The sequence below is a fragment of the Hemitrygon akajei genome, chromosome 2, assembly GCF_048418815.1.
Source record: "Hemitrygon akajei chromosome 2, sHemAka1.3, whole genome shotgun sequence".
Classification (NCBI taxonomy): Eukaryota; Metazoa; Chordata; class Chondrichthyes; order Myliobatiformes; family Dasyatidae; genus Hemitrygon; species Hemitrygon akajei.
Window position 1 is genome coordinate 175,404,003 of NC_133125.1, and position 21,381 is coordinate 175,425,383.

The 21,381-nt window shown below is 40.6% G+C and overlaps 1 protein-coding gene across 1 annotated transcript in view; it reads right to left on the bottom strand.

The window, feature by feature from the left end:
- The window catches only part of LOC140718688 (uncharacterized), a 66,027-nt gene that overhangs the window by 19,680 nt on the left and 24,966 nt on the right, over positions 1 to 21,381 (bottom strand). The window contains exons 4-5 of the mRNA XM_073032733.1: positions 10,982 to 11,098; positions 603 to 686 (exon numbers count right to left, since the gene is read on the bottom strand). Coding sequence (XP_072888834.1) covers positions 603 to 686; positions 10,982 to 11,098 — 201 coding nt within the window. The remainder of the gene's footprint in view (positions 1 to 602; positions 687 to 10,981; positions 11,099 to 21,381) is intronic.

The following is a 21,381-nucleotide window of genomic DNA, read 5'->3' on the forward strand; positions in this document are numbered from 1 at the left end:
GTGACATTGAATTCCACAGATTCATCACCCTCCTCCTCAAATCTGTTCCAAATGGATGTTCATCTATTCAGAGGCTGTGCCCTCTCATCCTAGATTCCTCCCACTATAGAAACATCCTCTCCACATACATCTATCTATGCCCTTCAATATTTAACAGGTTTCAGTGAGAACCTCCTCACTCACAGTCCTCCAGGGGTGACTAAGCAGCACGTTATGTAGCTAGACGATAACTCCTACAGTGAGAATGGAGTTGATGTGTAAGGCGAGCCATGATCTTACTGAATGGTGGAGTGCATTCGGAGGACACCTCTACATCCTACATAAGAGCCTCTTAACTCTGCCACCGGAAGAATAGCGCAGTCTGATTTTCCATTCTGGACCCAGTTACCAACATTGCAGTTCCTGTCAGAGCAAATGTGATTCGCGTCAAAGTGTTGCTGAAAGTACAACGGTGAGTCGGTCTATATCAGAGAGGGTGACCTCCTCCATTGTAGGTTCAGTGAGAATAACAACACTGTAATGATAAAATTACACATTTCTGCTTTCCTCCTTGCCCGAACTGATCAGTTTTATGTCAATAATGAATAATATTTAGCACTTACCTTTTATTACAATCTGGGAAATGAGGGCAATAGAGATGGTAACGAGAGATAGAGCATTACACATAAACAGGGGCTCTTGTGATCCTGTAGAGAAATGCAGACACTTGTTAGAATACTTGGAATCCGCTCAATGCTGCATTACAGTGAGAAGGTGAATAGTCCAACTTGCAAAGGCCAAGGTCCTGGTAACAGTACCAGTTTGTGGAGTTAAGAGTACATTACATTGGTTATGGATCAGTACAACCTCCTAAGCAAAAGACTACATCGTCACGGTGAGGGTACTGGAGGCCTGGACGCTCACTCTTATCAGGAGCAGGAGGACAGCACAAAGGAGAACCTCTGTAAGTGTGGTACACTTTATAAAATGTAGTGGATAGTGCTTTACACTTTACAATGCAAGCACTTGCTGATCTGGATTCAATTCACGCCGCTGCCTGTAAGGAGTTTGTACGTTCTCCATGGGACCATGTGCTCTGGTTTCCTCCCACATCCCAGAGACGTACGGTTAGGGTTAGTGAGTTGTTGGCATCGGGAGCATGGTGCCGCTTGTGGAATGCCCCAAGCACATCGCACGTAATGACCCAAATGGCACATTTCACTGTGTGTTTCGATGTTCTAAAACTAATCTTATCTTTCTTATCTTGCACTGCCAATAAAACACCCCACATCCAACTTGTGCACATCAAGGAATGAAACAAAGATTCCTTGTGCATATCCCTGGCCATGTCAGCCTGTTGGGAATTGTCTACTCTAACACACACCTGTGTTATTCTTATTTTTTTCCGGAGAATTATGCTATATAAGTTGACAGTTTATTGGAGGTCAAAGTCAAATTTATTGTCAGATGTACAAGTACAGGTATGCACAGGTGTAACAGAAACTTGCAGCAGCATCACAGGTACACAGCATCAGACAACTAGCTGTTCTTGAACATGGTTGTGTAGTGATGGTATTGGTTGGTTATGGTCACATGTACCAAGATGCAGTCAAATGCTTGTCTTGCATACCGTTCATACAGATCAGATCATCACACAGTGCATTGAGGGAGAGTAAATCAATAACAAAGTGTAAAATCTATAGAGAAAGTGCAGTGAGGTTAAACAACAAGGTGTAAGCTAAGCAAAGCTAAAAGAAGATACGAGGTTGCTTTAGCAAGTAAGGTGAAAATACATCCAAAGGGTTTCTACAGTTATATTAATAGCAAAAGTATAGTGAGGGATAAAATTGGTCCCTTAGAGAATCAGAGTGGACAGCTATGTGTGGAGCCGAAAGAGATGGGGGAGATTTTGAACAATTTCTTTTCTTTGGTATTCACTAAGGAGAAGGATATTGAATTGTATAAGGTAAGGGAAACAAGTAGGGAAGTTATGGAAACTATGATGATTAAAGAGGAGGAAGTACTGGCACTTTTAAGGAATATAAAAGTGGATAAATCTCTGGGTCCTGACAGGATATTCCCTAGGACCTTGAGGGAAGTTGGTGTAGAAATAGCAGGGGCTCTGACAGAAATATTTCAAATGTCATTAGAAATGGGGATGGTGCTGGAGGATTGGCGTATTGTTCATGTGGTTCCATTGTTTAAAAAGGGTTCTAAGAGTAAACCAAGCAATTATAGGCCTGTCAGTTTGACGTCAGTGGTGGGAAAATTAATGGAAAGTATTCTTGGAGATGGTATATATAATTATCTGGATAGACAGGGTCTGATTAGGAATAGTCAGCATGGATTTGTGCGTGGAAGGTCATGTTTGACAAATCTTACTGAATTTTTTGAAGAGGTTACGAGGAAAGTTGATGAGGGTAAAGCAGTGGATGTTGTCTATATGGACTTCAGTAAGGTCTTTGACAAGGTTCCGCACGGAAGGTTAGTTAGGAAGGTTCAATCGTTAGGTATTAATATCAAAGTAGCAAAATGGATTCAACAGTGGCTGGATGGGAGAGGCCAAAGAGTAGTGGTGGATAACTGTTTGTCAGGTTGGAGGCCGGTGACTAGTGGTGTGCCTCAGGGATCTGTATTGGGTCCAATGTTGTTTGTCATATATATTAATGATCTGGATGATGGGGTGGTAAATTTGATTAGTAAGTATACAGATGATACTAAGGTAGGTGGCATTGTGGATAATGAAGTAGGTTTTCAAAACTTGCGGAGAGATTTAGGCAGTTAGAAGAGTGGGCTGAACGGTGGCAGGTGGAGTTTAATGCTGATAAATGTGAGCTGCTACATTTTGGTAGGAATAATCCAAATAGGACATACATGGTAAATGGTAGGGCACTGAAGAATGCAGTCGAACAGAGTGATCTAGCAATAATGGTGCATAGTCCCCTGAAGGTGGAATCTCATGTGGATAGGGTGGTGAAGAAAGGTTTTGGTATGCTGGCCATTATAAATCAGAGCATTGAGTATAGGAGTTGGGATGTAATGTTAAAATTGTATAAGGCATTGGTAAGGCTGAATTTGGAGTATTGTGTACAGTTCTGGTCACCGAATTACAGGAAAGATATCAACAAAATAGACAGAGTACAGAGAAGATCTACAAGAATGTTGCCCGGGTTGCAGCACCTAAGTTACAGGGAAAGGCTGAACAAGTGAGGTCTTTATTCTTCGGAGCGTAGAAGGTTGAGGGGGGACTTGATAGAGGTATTTAAAATAATGAGGGGGGATAGATCGAGTTGACGTGGATAGACTTTTTCCATTGAGAGTAGGGGAGATTCAAACAAGAGGATATGAGTTAAGATTTAGGGGGCAAAAGTTTAAGGGTAACACGAGGGGGAATTTCTTTACTCAGAGAATGGTAGCTGTGTGGAATGAGCTTCCAGTAGAAGTGGTGGAGGCAGGTTCGGTATTGTCATTTAAAGTAAAATTGGATAGGTATGTGGACAGGAAAGGAATGGAGGGTTATGGGCAGAGTGTGGGCCACTGGGACTAGGTGAGTGTAAGCGTCGGCACGGACTAGAAGGGCGGAGACGGCCTGTTTCTGTGCTGTTATATGGTTATATAAGATTACAACGAGATAAATTATGAGGTTAAGAGTCCATATTATCAGAGAAGAAATCTGTTCAGGTGACAGATAACAATGGGATAGAAACTATCCTTGAGTTTGCTTTCTTTCAGGTTTTTGTATCTCCTGCCCAATGGGTGAGAGGAGAGGAGAGAATGTGGATCTGGGGATGGGACATGAAGTCAACAGAAGGACCTATTGCATTTACAGCACCTCAGGGACAATCAAATAAAATTCAAAGGAAGGCCTCAAAAATATTTGATTATAAGGATCTGCTCAGAGCATGGATGCATAAATTAACTCCCAGAAATCCATAGGATACGAGAGGTTTTTTTCCTGAAGGTGCAGCTCTAGTCAATAAATGATACTGTCAAGCAAGTAATCATCTTAGTTACTCTCTTGAGATTGCAAGACGCTGTTGATGTGGTATGCTGCAAGTCTGAGTCACTGGTTTATTGGCACACAGCAGGGTGAGCTGTGTAATCTTGGTCACAGCAAGAACTAGGCCTCAAGTTAGTGCTAGTGGTCTGATATGGCATCCACGCTAGAGTTGTGCTACACCACCAGTGTTTATACAGCAGGTTCCCCTTAGATCAGGAGTTCCCAACTTGGGGTTTATGATCACTCAATTAATGGTAGGGGTCCATGGCATAAAAAAGGTTGGGAACTGCTGTAGTGTGCCTTTCTCCTGTTACTCTAAAACCAAGCCCTCAAATTTTTGGTGCATTCATTCTATCTATTCCTCCCATAATTCTATATGCCTCTGAGATCACCCTCCAGTACCCTATGTTCCAAGGATTAAAGTCCTAGCCTGCCCACCTACTCTCTGTAACACAGGCCCTCAGGGTCTGGTAATACTCTCGTAACACTTTGGAGTTCCAGCATCTGTAGACTTTCTTGTGTTTATGACCAACGCTCTCATAAATCCACACTGCATTCGCTGTTTTATTTCAGATTTCTAGCATTTGCAGTTTTTAATTTGCTTTTGAGAAGTGGCTTCAGACTACACTTCGTGGATGTATTTCACCCATGAGACACTCACTTGGAGTGAATAGGGTTGAGAGCCTCAGGCTCCGAGTGGTGAACATTGCCAATAGCCTGTGTAATGCCCTAGTTACGATTTCTTCATCTAATGCTGTAGACGCTTTCATTTAGTAGCTTACAGTAAAAGCAATGCGTCCTGCTGGTTGAATGCTTTAGTTGCAGCTAAAGATAAGGGACTATGATGTTCAACTTAGGAATCTCGAGAGAGCAAATCAGGAGAAGGTTCTAGAGAGAGCTGGGTGGGGGACGTCACGTGATGACGTAGGATTGAGACGCTGGAACCCAGCTCTCCCGTAAAAAGTTAATAAATTAATGTTTAAATGAAGAAAAGTTAGTCAATACTTTCTAAAAGTTCCTTATAAACTACTCCGGATTGTGTCAAGCATCGAAAAGCGGAGGAGTTCGTACAAAAACTTTCATCTATTGACTAATTACACATAGAGGCTTCCAAACGTAATGGATTAAAGATGAAGATAGAGTCAACGAACAGAAGTGATGGACATTTATGGATATTATAGAAGAGAAAAGCAAAATTTTAGAAATACTAAGTGAGAATAGTATTTTTTTTTCTTCTTATATATACACTTTTTTATGTTGCAGGGGGGCTGGGGAGCTTTGGATCGGTTACTACGGGATTCACGTGTGTAATCATGGCGATTGCCATGACCTGTACAACAGAGGGGGGGTAATGTTGTGTTTTTTTTTCACAACATTAGTAGGGGGGTATTTTGTTTTTTTCTTTATATCCTATTTTTCTTCTACCTTTTTGCCTGGATGATTGGTGGGGACACACATAGCAACATGGAGATTTTTATAAAGATTTCCCAGGATACCACAAAAGTTGAAAGATTAGGTATTATTATAGATTGGAGTAATATAATTAAAAAAAATAATGACTAATTTACTGAATTTTTTAAGTTTTAATGTTAATGGGCTTAATGGGCCAGTAAAAAGAAAAAGAATTTTAACATATATTAAAAAAAATGAAAACAGATATAGCTTTTTTACAAGAAACTCATTTAACAGACATAGAACATCAGAAATTAAAAAGAGACTGGGTTGGAAATGTTATTGCAGCTTCATTTAATTCAAAGGCGAGAGGAGTTGCAATTTTGGTTAACAAAAATTTACCAATTAAAATACAAAACGTATTAATTGATTCGGCGGGGAGATATCTAATTATACACTGTCAAATTTTTTCAGAACTATGGACCCTTATGAACATTTATGCACCAAATGAAAATGATGTAAACTTCATACAGGAGGTCTTTTTGAATTTGGCTAACGCACATGATAAAATATTAATAGGTGGAGATTTTAACTTTTGTCTAGATCCAGTTTTAAATAGATCAACAAAGGTTGTTACAAAATCAAAAGCAGTAAAATTAACTCTATCATTGATGAAAGACTTAAATTTGATTGATATATGGAGAAGAATTAATCCAAAAGAAAGAGATTATTCATTTTATTCAAATAGACATAAAACATATTCAAGGATAGATTTTTTCCTATTATCAACGAACATTCAAGATAGAGTGAAAAATGTGGAATATAAAGCAAGAATATTGTCAGATCATTCTCCTTTAATAATGACAATGATAATGATAGATAAAGAGGAATCAATTTATAGGTGGAGATTTAATTCAATATTATTAAAACGTCAAGATTTTTGTGATTTTATGAAAAAACAGATTCAGTTCTTTTTAGATATAAATTCACATTCAGTTGATGATAAATTTATAGTGTGGGAAGCAATGAAGGCATATTTGAGAGGTCAGATAATAAGTTATACTTCTAAAATTAAGAAGGAATATATGATAGAAATAGATCAATTGGAAAAAGAGATTACAAAATTAGAAAAAGAATCCCAAAGAAATATGACAGAAGAAAAACGAAGACAACTTATTAACAAGAAATTACAATATAATACACTCCAGACATATCGAACAGAAAAAGCAATTATGAGAACTAAACAAAGATATTATGAACTAGGTGAAAGATCACATAAGGTTCTTGTATGGCAGTTAAAAACAGACCAGACTTCTAAAACAATAAATGCAATTCGAACAAGAGTAAATTAAATTACTTATAAACCTTTAGAAATTAATGAAGCTTTTAAGAATTTTTATTCTGAGTTGTATAAATCAGAATCACAAAATGACAATGTCAAAATAGAAAGGTTTTTATCACAAATAACTCTTCCAAAATTGAATACGGAAGAACAGAAGGGATTAGATATGCCTTTTACATTGAAAGAGGTCGAAGAAGCCCTAGGATCATTTCAAAGTAATAAATCTCCAGGAGAAGATGGTTTTCCGCCTGAATTCTATAAAAAGTTTAAAGATTTATTTAATTCCTCCTTTTATGGAGTTAATACACCAAGCGGAAAGAACACATAAACTTCCAGAATCTTTTTCGACAGCTATTTTAATAGTATTGCCAAAAAAAGATAGAGATCTTTTAAAGCCAACATCATATAGACCTATTTCTTTATTAAACATTGATTATAAAATAATAGCAAAAATCTCATCTAATAGATTATGTAAATGCTTACCAAAATTAGTACATATGGATCAAACAGGATTTATTAAAAATAGACAATCGGCAGATAATGTAACTCGCTTATTTAGTATAATTCATTTAGCGCAGAAGAGGGAGGAAATGAGCGTGGCAGTTGCTTTAGATGCAGAAAAAGCATTTGATAGATTGGAATGGGATTTTTTATTTAAGGTATTGGAAAAATATGGATTAGGAGTATCTTTTATAAAATGGATTAAAACCTTAAATACTAATCCCAAAGCTAAAGTAGTGACAAATGGTCAAATTTCAACACCATTTCAGTTAACAAGGTCAACTAGGCAAGGTTGTCCATTATCACCTGCTTTATTTGTGTTGGCGATAGAGCCATTAGCTGAATTGATTAGAATGGACCCAGATATTAAGGGTTTCAGAGTTAATCAGGAAGAATACAAGATTAACTTATTTGCTGATGATGTTCTGCTTTATCTAACAAACCCATTGCACTCGTTGCGTAAATTATCCTATAGATTAGAAGAATATGGGAAAATATCAGGTTATAAAATAAATTGGGATAAAAGTGAAATTTTACCTCTTACTAAAGGAGATTATAATCAATGTCGATTAATAACCCAATTTAGATGGCCGGCAAATGGTATAAAATATTTAGGTATAAGAGTTGATAATGACATAAAGAGCTTATACAAATTAAATTATTTACCACTATTGAAAAAAATTCAAGAAGATCTTGATAAATGGATGGTATTACCAATAACATTAGTAGGTAGAGTAAATATCATAAAAATGAATATATTCCCTAGATTACAATACTTATTTCAATCACTACCAATACAATTACCCCAGAAGTTTTTTCTAGAGTTAAATAAATATGTGAGGAAGTTTCTTTGGAAAGGTAAGATGTCAAGAATATCGTTGGAAAAATTGACATGGAAATTTGAGCTAGGAGGGTTACAACTTCCAAATTTTAAGAATTATTATAAAGCAAATCAACTTAGATTTATTGCATCTTTTTTTGAGAAAGATAAACCGGCATGAATTAGAATAGAACTAGATAAAATAGGAGAAAACACACCAGAAGATTTTATATATAAATGGGAATCTAAATGGATACGGGAAAAGAAAGAATCTCCTATATTAAAACATTTGATTGATTTATGGAATAAGATAAATGTTGACGATGAGACAAAGAAATCCTTATTAGCAAAGAGATCTTTAATTCAAAATAGACTTATTCCTTTTACAATGGATAATCAACTTTTATATAACCGGTTTCAAAAAGGGATTAGATATATAGGAGATTGTTTTGAAGGAGGAATATTAATGTCATTCGATCAATTAAAGAATAAATATAAAGTATCAAACAACACTCTTTTTTGTTACTTTCAACTAAGGGCTTACTTAAGAGAAAAATTAGGTCAAACAATGTTATTACCGAAATCCAATGAAATAGAAACTTTAATTCAAAAAGGAAAGATTAAAAAATTTATCTCTTGTATGTATAATTTGATTCAAAAACAGGCAATTAAACAAGGAGTCCATAAGTCAAGACAAAAATGGGAAAGTGATTTGAATATTAAAATTGAAGAAAAAAATTGGTCAAGACTATGTCTTGAGAGTATGACAAATACAATAAACGTCCGATTAAGAGTAGTGCAATACAATTTTTTACATCAATTATATATTACACCACAAAAAATAAATAAATTAAACCCAAATTTATCTGATCAGTGTTTCCGATGTAACCAAGAAATTGGTACTTTTTTACATTCTACTTGGTCTTGTTCTAAAATTCAACCTTTTTGGACAAATTTAAGAGTTTTATTGGAACAAATTATTGGAATACAACTTCCACATAATCCAATATTACTTTTACTAGGTGATATTGAAGGGATAAAACCGATATCCAAATTGAATAAATATCAGAAAGAATTTATAAAAATTGCATTGGCAGTAGCCAAAAAAGCTATTGCAGTTACTTGGAAATCGGACACATATTTAAGTATAGATCGTTGGAAGAAAGAAATTTATGGCTGTATTCCACTTGAAAAAATTACTTATAATTTAAGAGATAAATATGAAACATTTTTGAAAATTTGGCGCCCTTATTTACAAAAGATAGGATTAAATATATAGGTGCTCCGAAGATGAAATAATTGGTTATTTGGGGAAAGAAATAAATATATATACTAAAGTTATTACGAACTCCATGGAGCATGTGGGGATCTTCCAATATCCAGGCATTCCTTTTTTTTTTCTTTCTTTCTTTCTTCTTTTTTTCTATAGGGATGTTAGGGGGGAGGGGTTAAGGGGAGGGGGGATGGGTAACATATATTTTCTTTTTCACACACTTTTATTCTGTAACTATTTGAAAACACAATAAAAAAAGTTTTTTTAAAAAAATAGAGAGAGCTGGGTGGAGAGAGATTTGTGAGGTTTGTGGACTTTCGGTAGGAGATGCAGAGAAGGGAAGATTGGGAGAGATAGCTGTAGGATTCAATCCCATGGGAAGATGTGCTCCACGAAATGAAGAAGTCCAAGATGGGAAGCTCTACCAGTGGTTGATGGTGAGAACTTAGCAGCATGAATAAGAGTCATACCCAACTTTTAGACAATACAAGCGCCAACATTATGTGCACATTTAGACTGGATTAATTGTAATGGATCCTGTTATGTTTTTTCTTCCTTTTCTTTCTCATATAACTGCTTGATCAAGCTGAAATTAGTAAATACACTGTCTTTGTAATTGTATGCTGTGCATGATCTGTAATTTCTTGCCAACTGATAATTGCATACGGGCAGCATTTACACAGCATTTGCTGAAATCGAGGATTCTTCAATCAGAATATCACAATGTTCCTGTTTAGTTGAACCCCAAATCATACAGACCCTAGACGTACATTGATTATGAAAGGTGGCCTTCTCACCTCTGAGTCACGAGGCTGTTAGCAGAGCTGGCTAACAAGCCAAGATTGTATATGAGCCCGGTGAGAGGGCTACACCTGTCCTGGTCCAACCATATAGAGTATATGACCAGCAAGCTCACCAATCTCTCCACTTCTTCAGGAGGCTAAAGAAATTTGCCATATCATCTTTGACCCTCACCATTGTATCGACACGCCATAGAGAACATTCTACCCGGACACCTCACAGCTGGTATGGCAACTGCTCTGTCCAAGACTGCAAGAAACTGCTGTGGGCTGTAGACACAGCTCAGCATGTCACAGAAAGCAGCCTCCCTTCCACGGACCTTCTCAACAGTCTCAGTAAACCAGCCGACATAATCCGTAACCCATCCACCCTGGCCATTCTCTCTTCTGCCTGCTAAAAGCTTGCAACAATAGGTTCACGGACAGTTTCTATCCCACCATAATAAGACAATTGATTATTTCCCCAGGACAATAAGATGGAATCTTGACTTCACCTTACCCCTTATTGTTCACCTGTACCACACATCCCCTGTAGTTGTCACACGTTATTCTGTACTCTGTTATTGTTTTATCTTGTATGACCTCAATGCACCACGTAATAATTTGATCTGTATGAAACATCTGCAAGGCAAGCTCTTTGCTATATCTCGGAAAATGTGACAAAAATAAACCAATTCCAATTCCAATATCACTCAACTGTGAGACGGAGTACATTTAGCAATGACAGGAAAAAAATAAACTGATGATTACTTCCTATATAGTTTTGGAATGCAATGAAAATCCCACAACCACACATTTGCTCAAAAATATAAACTGGTCAAATTAATTTAATTGGTTACCCATGGGTTTATAAGAACAGAGATTTAACACCTACCTTGTATCAACTCTCTGCTCAAATAGCCCAGTATAATCAATCCGGTTAATGATACTGTGGAAGATATTATTCCAGCAATCGATGATACCACAATGATAATATCTGCCAGAAGAAGACCTGCAATCAAAAAGTTTTCAGGTTAGAAAAATGAAAGGATTTCCAGAGAAAATGACCACGCTTCTTGTTGCAACAATCTACCTGTTTGAAGTCCTTCAACTTTCCACCTATTAGATCAAGCTTATGCTTTCTGATTTTTTTGAAAAAATTCAATTGCAGTCTACGCACATCTGGCAAGAACACCATTTACTTCCCATCACTCGAGCTCTCCCTGGCAGTGGAATCTTTATGGTGGTGTTTGGGCTGCGGAGCTTCTCAGGAGTTGATGCTGTACTTATCTAGGACCATGAGAGTATACTATCCCACTCCTGACTTCAACCCTGTAGATGGTTGAAAGGCGTTGGGATGTCTTGTAGCTGCAGCACTTACACACAGACCCAGCTGAGTGTCTGTTCAGCGGTGACTTCCAGCAGACTGATGGTGGGTGACCCACAGTGGTAATGCAATTGACTGTCGTGGGTAGATGGTCAGATTCTCTCTTGTTGGTGATTATCATTGTCCAGCTCTTTTTCAGCATGAGGCTTGTCATGCCTCATGAGCCTGATTGAATTAATTGAGGATGTGATAAAGGATATTGGTGAAGCTAGCGCAGTGGATGTGGTGTATATGGATTTTAGTGAGGATTCGATAAGGTTCCCCATGGTAGGCTCATTCAGAAAGTCAGGAGAAATGGGACCTAGGTGAACTTGACCATGTAGAATCAGACAACACACACACAAAATGCTGGGGGAGCTCAGAAGGCCGGACAGCATCTATGGGAAGGAGTAAACAGACGGAGACCCTTTGTCAGGACTCTTATTGGTGTAGATTCAGAATTGGCTTGCCCAGAGGGTGGTTGTAGATGGAACATATTCTGCTGGGTGGACAGTAAGCAGTGGTACTTTGCAGGGATCTGTTATAGAGTCACAGAGTCATAGAACAGGCCCGTCGGCCCATCTGCTCCATACTGATCTATTAATCTGCCCAGTTACATTGACTTGCACCTGGACCATAGCCCCCCATACCCCTACCATCCATGTACTGATCCGAATTTCTCTTAAATGTTGAAATCAAACTCGCATCCTCCACTTCTGCTGGCAGCTCGTTCCACACTCCCACCACCGTCTGATTTCCCCTCATGGGATTCCCCTTCACCTTGCTTGCTGCAGCAAACTTATGCCTTCAATTAACCTCTAGATTTCCTTTTTACATGTTGCATTTCTTATACTCCTCCAGCAGCTCATCTTCTCTTTCCTACCCATACCTGCTGTGCATCTCCTTCTTGTTCTTAACCAATACACATCTCTCAAAAACCTGTTATCCTTGCCTTATATCCTGACAAGAACATACAAACTGTACTCTCAAAATTTCATTTTTGAGGGTCTCCCACTTGCTAAGTACACCTTTGCCAGACAACTAACTGTCCTAATCCACACTTGCCAGATCCTTTATGATACCATCAAAATTAGCCTTTCTCCAATTTAGAATTTCAGCCTGAGGACCAGACCTGTCCTCTTCCATAACTACTTTGAAATCAATGGCATTATGATCACCAGATGACTTCTTGTAACTGTCTGCAATCTGTCTACAAGTTTGCTCCTCTAAATCCCACGGACTGTGGTCTATAATACGTACAATCCAATTAACATGGTCATCCCATTTCTATTACTCAGTTCCACCCATATAATATCAGTAAACAATCTCTCCAATCTGTCTTGTTTGAGAACTATCATGATATTTTGCATGACCAATAATGCCACTCCTCCCCCTTTAATCTCTCCCACTCTATCACGTCTAAAGCAATCAAACCTTGCAATATTGAGCTGCTAGTCCTGACCCTCCTGTACCTGAGTCTCACTAATGGCTACAATGTCATTATTCCGCGTGCTGATCCATGCTCCAAACTCATCCACCTTTCCTACAATACTCCTTGCATTGAAATATACGCAACTCAGAACATTAGTCCCACCATGCTCAATCTTTCAATTCCTGACTTTACGTGTCGGCTTAACAACATCTTTCTCCACAACCACTCCCTTGTCTCTTCTGGTGCTCTGGTTCCACCCCCCACAACTCTAGTTATACCCCCCATTCCCCTCGCCATGTAGCACCAGTAAACTTTTCCGCAAGGATATTAGCACCCGCTTCATTTCAAGTGAAACATTTCCCTTCTGTACAGTTCCCACCTTCTCTGGAAGAGAGCCCAATGATCCAACAACCTGAAGCTCTCCCTCTGCACCATCTCCATAGCCACAGGCTAAACTGTGTGATCTTCTTATTTCTGGCTTCACCAGCGCATGGTACAGGTAGCAATCCTGAGTTCACAACTCTGGAAGTCCTGTTCTTTAACTCAGCACCCAACTCCCTGAACACACTTTACAGGACCTCGTCACCCTTTCACCTCATGTCATTGGTATTGACGTGGACCATAGCCTCTGGCTGCTTGTGTTCTCACTTAAGAATGCCTGACCCTGGCACCGGGAAGGCAACATGCCATCTGGGAATCTCGTTCTCGTCCATAGAATCTCTTTTCTTTCCCCCAACCAATAAATCCTCTATCACTACTGCTCGCCTCTTCTCCCCCCTTGCCTGCTGAGGAACAGAGCCTGACTCAGTGTCGAGACCTGACCACTGTGGCTTTCCTCTGCTGGGTCATCTCCCTGCCACCCCCCAACAGTATCCAAAGTGGTGTACCAGTTGTCGGCTGCCTATCCCCTTACCCGGTAGACCATAAGCCCTCCTGATGGTTACTTGTGTCCTGCACCTTGGGTGTAACCACCTTGTTGTATGTCATGTCAATTAATCCCTCAGCCTCACAAATGACCCAGTATTCGTCCAGCCCCAGCTCCAATTCCTTAATATGGTCTAATAGAAGCTGCAGCTGGATGCACTTCTTGCAGATGAAGCCATCAGGAACTCTGGATGTCTCCCTGCAATCCCACATCCCGCAAGAGGAGCATTCCATTTTCCTGCCTGGCATCCACACTGCTCTAACTCTGCAATAAGAAAGAAAGCAAACTAAACCAAATAAAACTTTACCTACACCTTCAGTCCTCCTCACCAAAGCCTGATCTAACTCTGGCCCACTCGCACACTGGCCGCTCCCACATTTGTTGCTCTGCTTAATCATAACTTCTTTTTATTGGACCAGACTAAGTGTCTAATCCTGCACAATAAAACATCTCCTTGGGAACTGTGGTGTGCAGAAGGTCTCGACTGCACCCGTGCACTTCTTTTGAAATCTCTCTCCTGCTTCGCAGAATCCCTGCTCTTTGTGCTTTTTATAAATGACTTGGGTGAGCAAGTGGAAGGCTGTGTTAGTATGTGGGTGGGTTCGTGTGAAAATGACACAAAGGTTGGTGGAATTGGGGATAGTGTAGACAGTTGTCATAAGTTCCATCAGGACACTGACAGGATACAGAACTAGGCTGAGAAGAGGCAGATGGAAAAATTAACCTGGAACAATGTTAAAGAATTAACTTAGGAAGGCTGGATTTGAAGGCATCGTTATGGGGATAATAGCAGAATTCTTAGCAGCATAGAAGGACAGAGAGATCTTCAGGTCCATGTCCATAGATCCCTCAAAGTTAGTGCACAACTTGACAGGGATTAGAAGGAGAATGGTGTGTTAGCTTTCATTGAGTTCAGGAGTCACAAGGTAATGTTGCAACTCTATAAAACCCTGTTTAGATCACACACTTCTGATTGGTGCATTATAGGAAGTAAGTGGAAGCCTTACAGAGGATGGAGATGAGATTTACCAGGCCACTGCATGGATTACAGAACAGGACTTATGAGGATAGGTTGAGTGAGCTTGATCTTGCTTCTCCGGAGCAAAGGAGGATGAGTGGTGTCTTGGTAGAGGCCTACAAGGTGATAAGCGACACAGATTGAGTGCTCAGGGTGGAATTTGCTAATGCAAGGGAGCATGATTTTAAGGTGATTTGAGGATAGTATAGTTCAAAGTTCAAAGTAAAATTTATTAACAAACATATCACCTTATGCAACCCAGGAATACTTAGCAAATCCATAGAACAGTGTCTATAAACATCAGAAATGGTAAGCAGACTGTGTAAATGCAGATATAATTAAATAGCGATAAATAACGAGCATGAAATAACAATACAACAGAGTCCTTAAATGTGTCTTTAAATGAGTGTAGCTATCCCCTTTTGTTGAAGAGCCTGATGGTTGAAGGGTAGTAGCTATTCTTGAACCTGGTGGTGGCGAGTCCTGAGACAGCTGTACCTTCTACCTGATGGCAGCAGCGAGAAAAGAACATAGCCTGGGCGGTGAGGATCTTTGACGATGGATGCTGCTTTTCTACGGCCACGTTTCATGTAGATGTGCTCAATAATTGGGAGGGTTTTGAAATCTCTCTCCTGCTACACAGGCTACAATGCTTAAAGGAATTGGTGTTCCCATACCCGGCCATAATGCAGCCAGTCAGCAAACATCCATTAAAGTTTGCCAGTGTATTTGATGACATGCCGAACGTCTGCAGACTCTGGAGGATGCACTGTCGTGCTTTCTCCATAATAATAATCATTTGATGGGTCCAGGACGGATCCTCTGATAGTGACACCCAGGAATTTAAAGTTGCTGACACTCTCCACCTCTGATCTTCTGATGATCATGGACCTCTGGTTTCCATCTCCTGAAGTCTACAATCAGTTCCTTGGTCATATTGACAAAGAGTGAGAGGGGGATGTCAGAGGTAAGTTGTTTGTTTGTTTGTTTTTTTTTTAAACACAGAGAGTGGTGAGTGCATGGAACACCCTGCCAGAGATGGTACCAGATACATTAAGGGTACTTTAGCAAACTCATACATAGGCATATGGATGATAGAAAAACTGAAAGTTTTGTAGGACGGAAGGGTTAGATTGAGCTTAGAGTAGGTAAAAAGGTTGGCACAAAATTGTGGGCTGAAGGGCCTGTACTCAGCTGTAGTGTTCTAAGTTCTGTGTTCTAATATTCAGTGCTGTATGCCTGAGCGTTGTATAGGTCTTACTGCATGCTGGAATGTGATACTTCCTTTCGTTTGACCAGCTACCAATTGAAATGGACACTGCACGGTCATCAGTAACCATCCTCACTTCTAGCTACATGACAGAGTGGAAGGTGACCAATTAACAATGGAATGAGGTTGGGCCAGGGGCCGCTGTCCTTAGGAGCCCCAACGGTGGGGCTGCGACAACTGTGCAATGATTGACCTCCATTTCATGTCCCAGCCATCTTCTTTTGTGTGAGGCATGTCTTCAACTACTAGATGATATTCCATCCAATGTTCCTCGACTTCAGTGCCACCAAGGCACCCTGTTGCTTCACTTGATTAAATTATTTTTTGATATCAAAGTCTATCACTCTCCCCTCTGGAATTCAGCTCCTTGGTCCAAGGGCGTGAAGAGGTTTAGAGCCAAGTGGTCGTGACAACATCTAGACGGTCACTGGTTAGTTAATACTGTTTGGTAGCATTTTCAACCACACTTTTCACTATATTGCTATTGACTGTGAGCAGTCTGCAATACAGTCTGCAAATACCTGGACTGGATTTGTTCAGGATTTTGTGAACACAACATACTTGGGCAAATTTCCACATGGCTGGGTAAATCCCAGTGCGGCAACGACACTAGAAAAGCTGGCCTGGACGGCAAGACCAACATCTTTATGCTTTCTGAAGGGAACAAACAAGACACTGTGTTGTTATGACAACAGAGTGCTGCCACCCAAATTCAGTCTCTTTGGTGAGCTTACTCAAAGATAAAAGGTAAGACCTCATGTTGTCAACAAGCTTTCCATAAACTCAGGTTTACCTCAGTCTACATGGTACAGTTGTGTTGGAAGAATCTCAGCCACAGTCTGTACACAACAGGCTTCAAAAGATCATGTCAACCAGGTGATCTATTCTTTGTGATATTGGCCTTAACACCTGAAAGAACTTATCTTCTCATTCTGCTTTTGTCTTATGAGCCATAAGACCATAAGATATAGAAGAATTAGACCTTTTGGCCCATCATGTCTGCTCCACCATTTCATCATGGCTGATGCATATCCCTCTCAGCCCCAGTCTCCTGCCTTTTCCCATACCCCTTCATGCCCCGACTAAGAATCTATCGACTTTTTTAAGTGTGAACCTCATGTGTCTTCTGACAAGCTGAGGTGTCAGACGGGAGCATGGATTGATTTCTACCTGAAAATGGCACATCTATGAGTGCCAGCCTTCTTCAAGGCTGTAGTAAGGCTTGCCTCTTTAAACTTTGGAGACAGGCTTCAGCCCTTCTGATTCAGTGCTATTCAAAGGGGAATGGGAGATGTCAAAGTGAAGATCAGAGGACGCAACAACATCTAAACAACAGTAATCTAAACAGCAGTATTGGAATGCGTCTTCACACAATTCCTGATGCATTTCATATCATAGTCAGGAATATATACAGGCTATATGAAGTCAGGGACTTCAACCAGGCTTGTTTGAAGAAAACCCTGCCCAGTATTCATCAGCATATAGCCTGTAGCATGAGAGATCCCAACACACTAGACCTCTATTATAAGAATGCCTACTGTTCCATGCCCAGACCACGGTTCATTAAATCTGATCACTTGGCTGCCTTCTCCTATCTGCATGCAGGCAGAGGCTAAAAGCAAAGCTCCAGAGATAAGGAGAACAAAGAGGTGGTCAGGGGAGGCAGAGAGGTGTCTATGGGATTGCTTTGAATTGGTGGATTGGGCTGTGTTCAAGGTCTCATCTGTAGATTTGAATAAATACACCATGGTTGCCATGGACTTTATTAAAACAGTTGCAGTGTTCCTACAAAATCATTCAGAATCTTCTCCAACTAGAAGGCCTGGATGAACCATGAGATGCACAATCTGCTGAGGACCTTACCAGAGTTATTCAAGACTAGTAACTAGGAAAGTTACAAGAGGTCAAAGTACGATCTCTGGAAAGCCATCTCACGGGCGAAGTGGTAATTCAGACTAAACTCGAATCAACGAAGGACGTTCAACAGTTGTGGCACGACTTGAATACTATCACCTTATAAAATTAAATTAAATGACATAGGAGTCATCAGGGCTTCACTTCTAGATGAGCTCTATGCCTTCTATTTGACCATCAAAACATAGCAGAACCTTCACAAACTCCCACAGGCTCTGATGTTCTTGTGATTTCAATCTCAGAGGCTAACATGCGAGTAGTCTTCAGGAGGATGAACCCACGAAAAGTATTCAGCCCGAGCACAGTGCCTGGCTGATCAACTGGCTGGAGTATTCACTGCGACCTTTAACCTCGCCCTTCGGCAGTCTGAGGTACCCACCTGCTTCAAGCAGGCTTCAGTTATACCGGTGCCTAAGAAGAACATGGCAACATGTCCCAATGATTATCACCCAGTGGCTTATCTGGACAGCAAAGGTGGATACATCAGGATGCTCTTTATCAAATAGAGTTCGGCATTCAATATCATAATCCTCTCAAAACTAATCAATAAGCTTCAGGACCTTGATCTAAATACCTCCTTGTGTGCTTGGATCCTTGATATCCTTACTTGCAGAGCCTGTCAGTTCTGATTTGCCACAACATCGCCTCCATGATCTCCATCAGTACAGGTACACCACAAGGCTGCATGCTTAGTCCACAGATCTACTCGCTTTATACTTCTGACTGTGTGATTTAACACAACTCCAATGCCATATTCAAGTTTGCTGATAACACCACTGTCAGAAGTGGTGATGAATTAGCATATAAGATAGAGATGGAAAATCTGGCTGAGTGGTGCCATAACAACCTCTTACTCAATGTCAGCAAAACCAAAGAGCTGATTATTGACTTCAGGAGGAGGAAACCAGAGGTCCACGAGCCAGTCCTCATCAGAGAATCAGAGGTGGAGAGTGTCAGCCACTTTAAATTCCTCGGTGTTACTATCTTGGAGGACCTATCCTGGACCCTGCGTATCAGTGTAATTATGAAGAATGGCAGCCCCTCTACTTCCTTCGGAGTTTTTCAAGATACAGTATGACATTTAAAACTTTGACAAACTTCTATAGATGTGTGGTGGAGAGTATATTGACTGGCTGCATCACAGCCTGGTATGGAAACACAAGTGCCTTTGAATGGAAAATCCTACAAAATGAAGTGCATACAGCCCAGTCCATCATGGCTCACTCTCTACCATTGAGTACACCTATGTGAATTGTTCTCGCAGGAAAGCATCATCTATCATCGGGGACCACTAGCACCCAGGACGTGCTCTCTTCTCAATGCTGCCATCAGGACGAAGGTACAGGAGCCTCAGGACTCACACCACCGGATTCAGGAACAGTTGTTACCCCTCAACCATCAGGCTCTTGAACCAAAGGGGTTAACTTCACTCAACTTCACTTGCACCATCATTGAAATGTTCCCACAACGTATGGACTCACTTTCAATGGCTCTTCACCTCATGTTCCTGATGTTTTTCATTCATTTATTATTTATTTATTTTAGTATTTGCACAGTTCGTTGTCTTTTGCACACTGATTATATGTCCAAGTTGGTGTGATCTTTCATGATTCCATTATGGCTATTACACTATTATGGATTCATCTGTATGCCCGCAAGAAAATGAATCCAGGGTTGTATATGGTGACATACTGTACATGTGTGTAACATGCTGTAAGGCGGGGGCAGAAGTTCTCTTACCCTAGACGAACACGTGCTGGCCGAGCCTGAGGGTCACATGTTCTTTGATAATAAATTTACTTTCAGCTTTGAACCCTAAAGGCTCCTGTGTGGACACATTTCAACTGCTCCATCTGATTATAGTGCACTGCTGGTAGGATGCCACCAAAGCATATGCAGGGGATCTCCTCCACACTGCGAGATGTCACAGGATGTTGGGGGAGAATTCCGCAGCCAACAAGATACCAAGGCTGGTCTGGCATGCTAATTGAGCAGAAGGTGCACTCATTGTCAATCACTGCCACAAAGGGGTGTGCTAATTGATATCAGAGCCCGTGAGAGGGAAAGAAAACAGTTTGACCTCCTGCTCCTTCTCCTGAACACCAACCTGCAAGCTCCACTGGTACGTGGCCTTCTCGTTGATGTCAGTCAGCTATGACCACAGGGCTGTCCATCTCCAATATTTTGAACCTACAATAGTCCCAGGTAACTGAAGAACCCGGGAAGGAGGCAACACACACAAAAAGGAGTACAGTTGACATTTCTGTTCGAGACGCTTCCTCAGGACTGAAAGCAAAACAATTGGTTTGTCTGCTTCCCCTGTCCTTGATTCATCTGAATCCACTAATTTGCGGACTGTAGTTCTGTGATCTCTGCGGCCCTCCGACATCAGTCCTGTTGAAGGGTCTCGGCCCGAAACGCTGACTCTACTCTTTTCCATAGATGCTGCCTGGCCTGCTGAGTTCCTCCAGCATCTTGTGAGTGTAACCAGGGAATTATACCTCAGCCTATCACTATTCTCAGGAGAGGAGGGCTGGCATGTGGAGGAACCAGGAGGAAATTTACAAGAATCGGTATGTATGTTTAGAACACAGCTTGGATAGCAAGGCATTGGAATGAGACTGAGAGGGATAATAAATCAACCAGGATTGAATGGCAGAGCAGACTCAATGGGCTAAATGGCCTAATTCTGTTCCTATGTCTCGTGGTCTTATGACCTTGAGTGGATTCAGACACTGGAACATCATAGTTCAGATCTCACTGAACAGCAGTTGAGTCAATAAGGCAGAAATGGTTGCTAAGCAATTGGGGACAAATGGGATTATCATGGATAAATTCTACATGGATAGCATGGCATGATGGGCTGAAGGATCTGTTACTGCGATTTGACCCACAATGGGCTCTGCCTGGCCACCTCACTGTGAGGAAACAGTCCAGGTTCCAGCAACCCAGCCCTGGATGTCCCATCACCATCCTGTTCATTGTCCAAGGGACAGCTTCTACGGATCGAGGAAATAGATAAAACACTCCAATTTTCAGCAGGAATTTTTTTTCATTACATATTCCACCAAACTGCTTATAATTTACAGTTAAAAAGATTTTTGATTGACTTTTGCTCTCTCTGCTTCACTACGGATTTGCACAGACTGTGTTCAGAAGCTCAGCACCAGCAGCTGATGATGAAATGTACCCTCATGATGTCATCCACAAACAAGCTTACCGTGAATAGTTAGCGAGTAGTTTGCCTGGACAGAGCTGACAGGGTTGGTGACATCACAGGTGTAAGTTCCTAGGTCACTTCTGGAAGCGCTCGGGATAACAAGGCTTTTGTTACCGTCCATCAACTGATCCTGGGAGACTCCATCTTGGG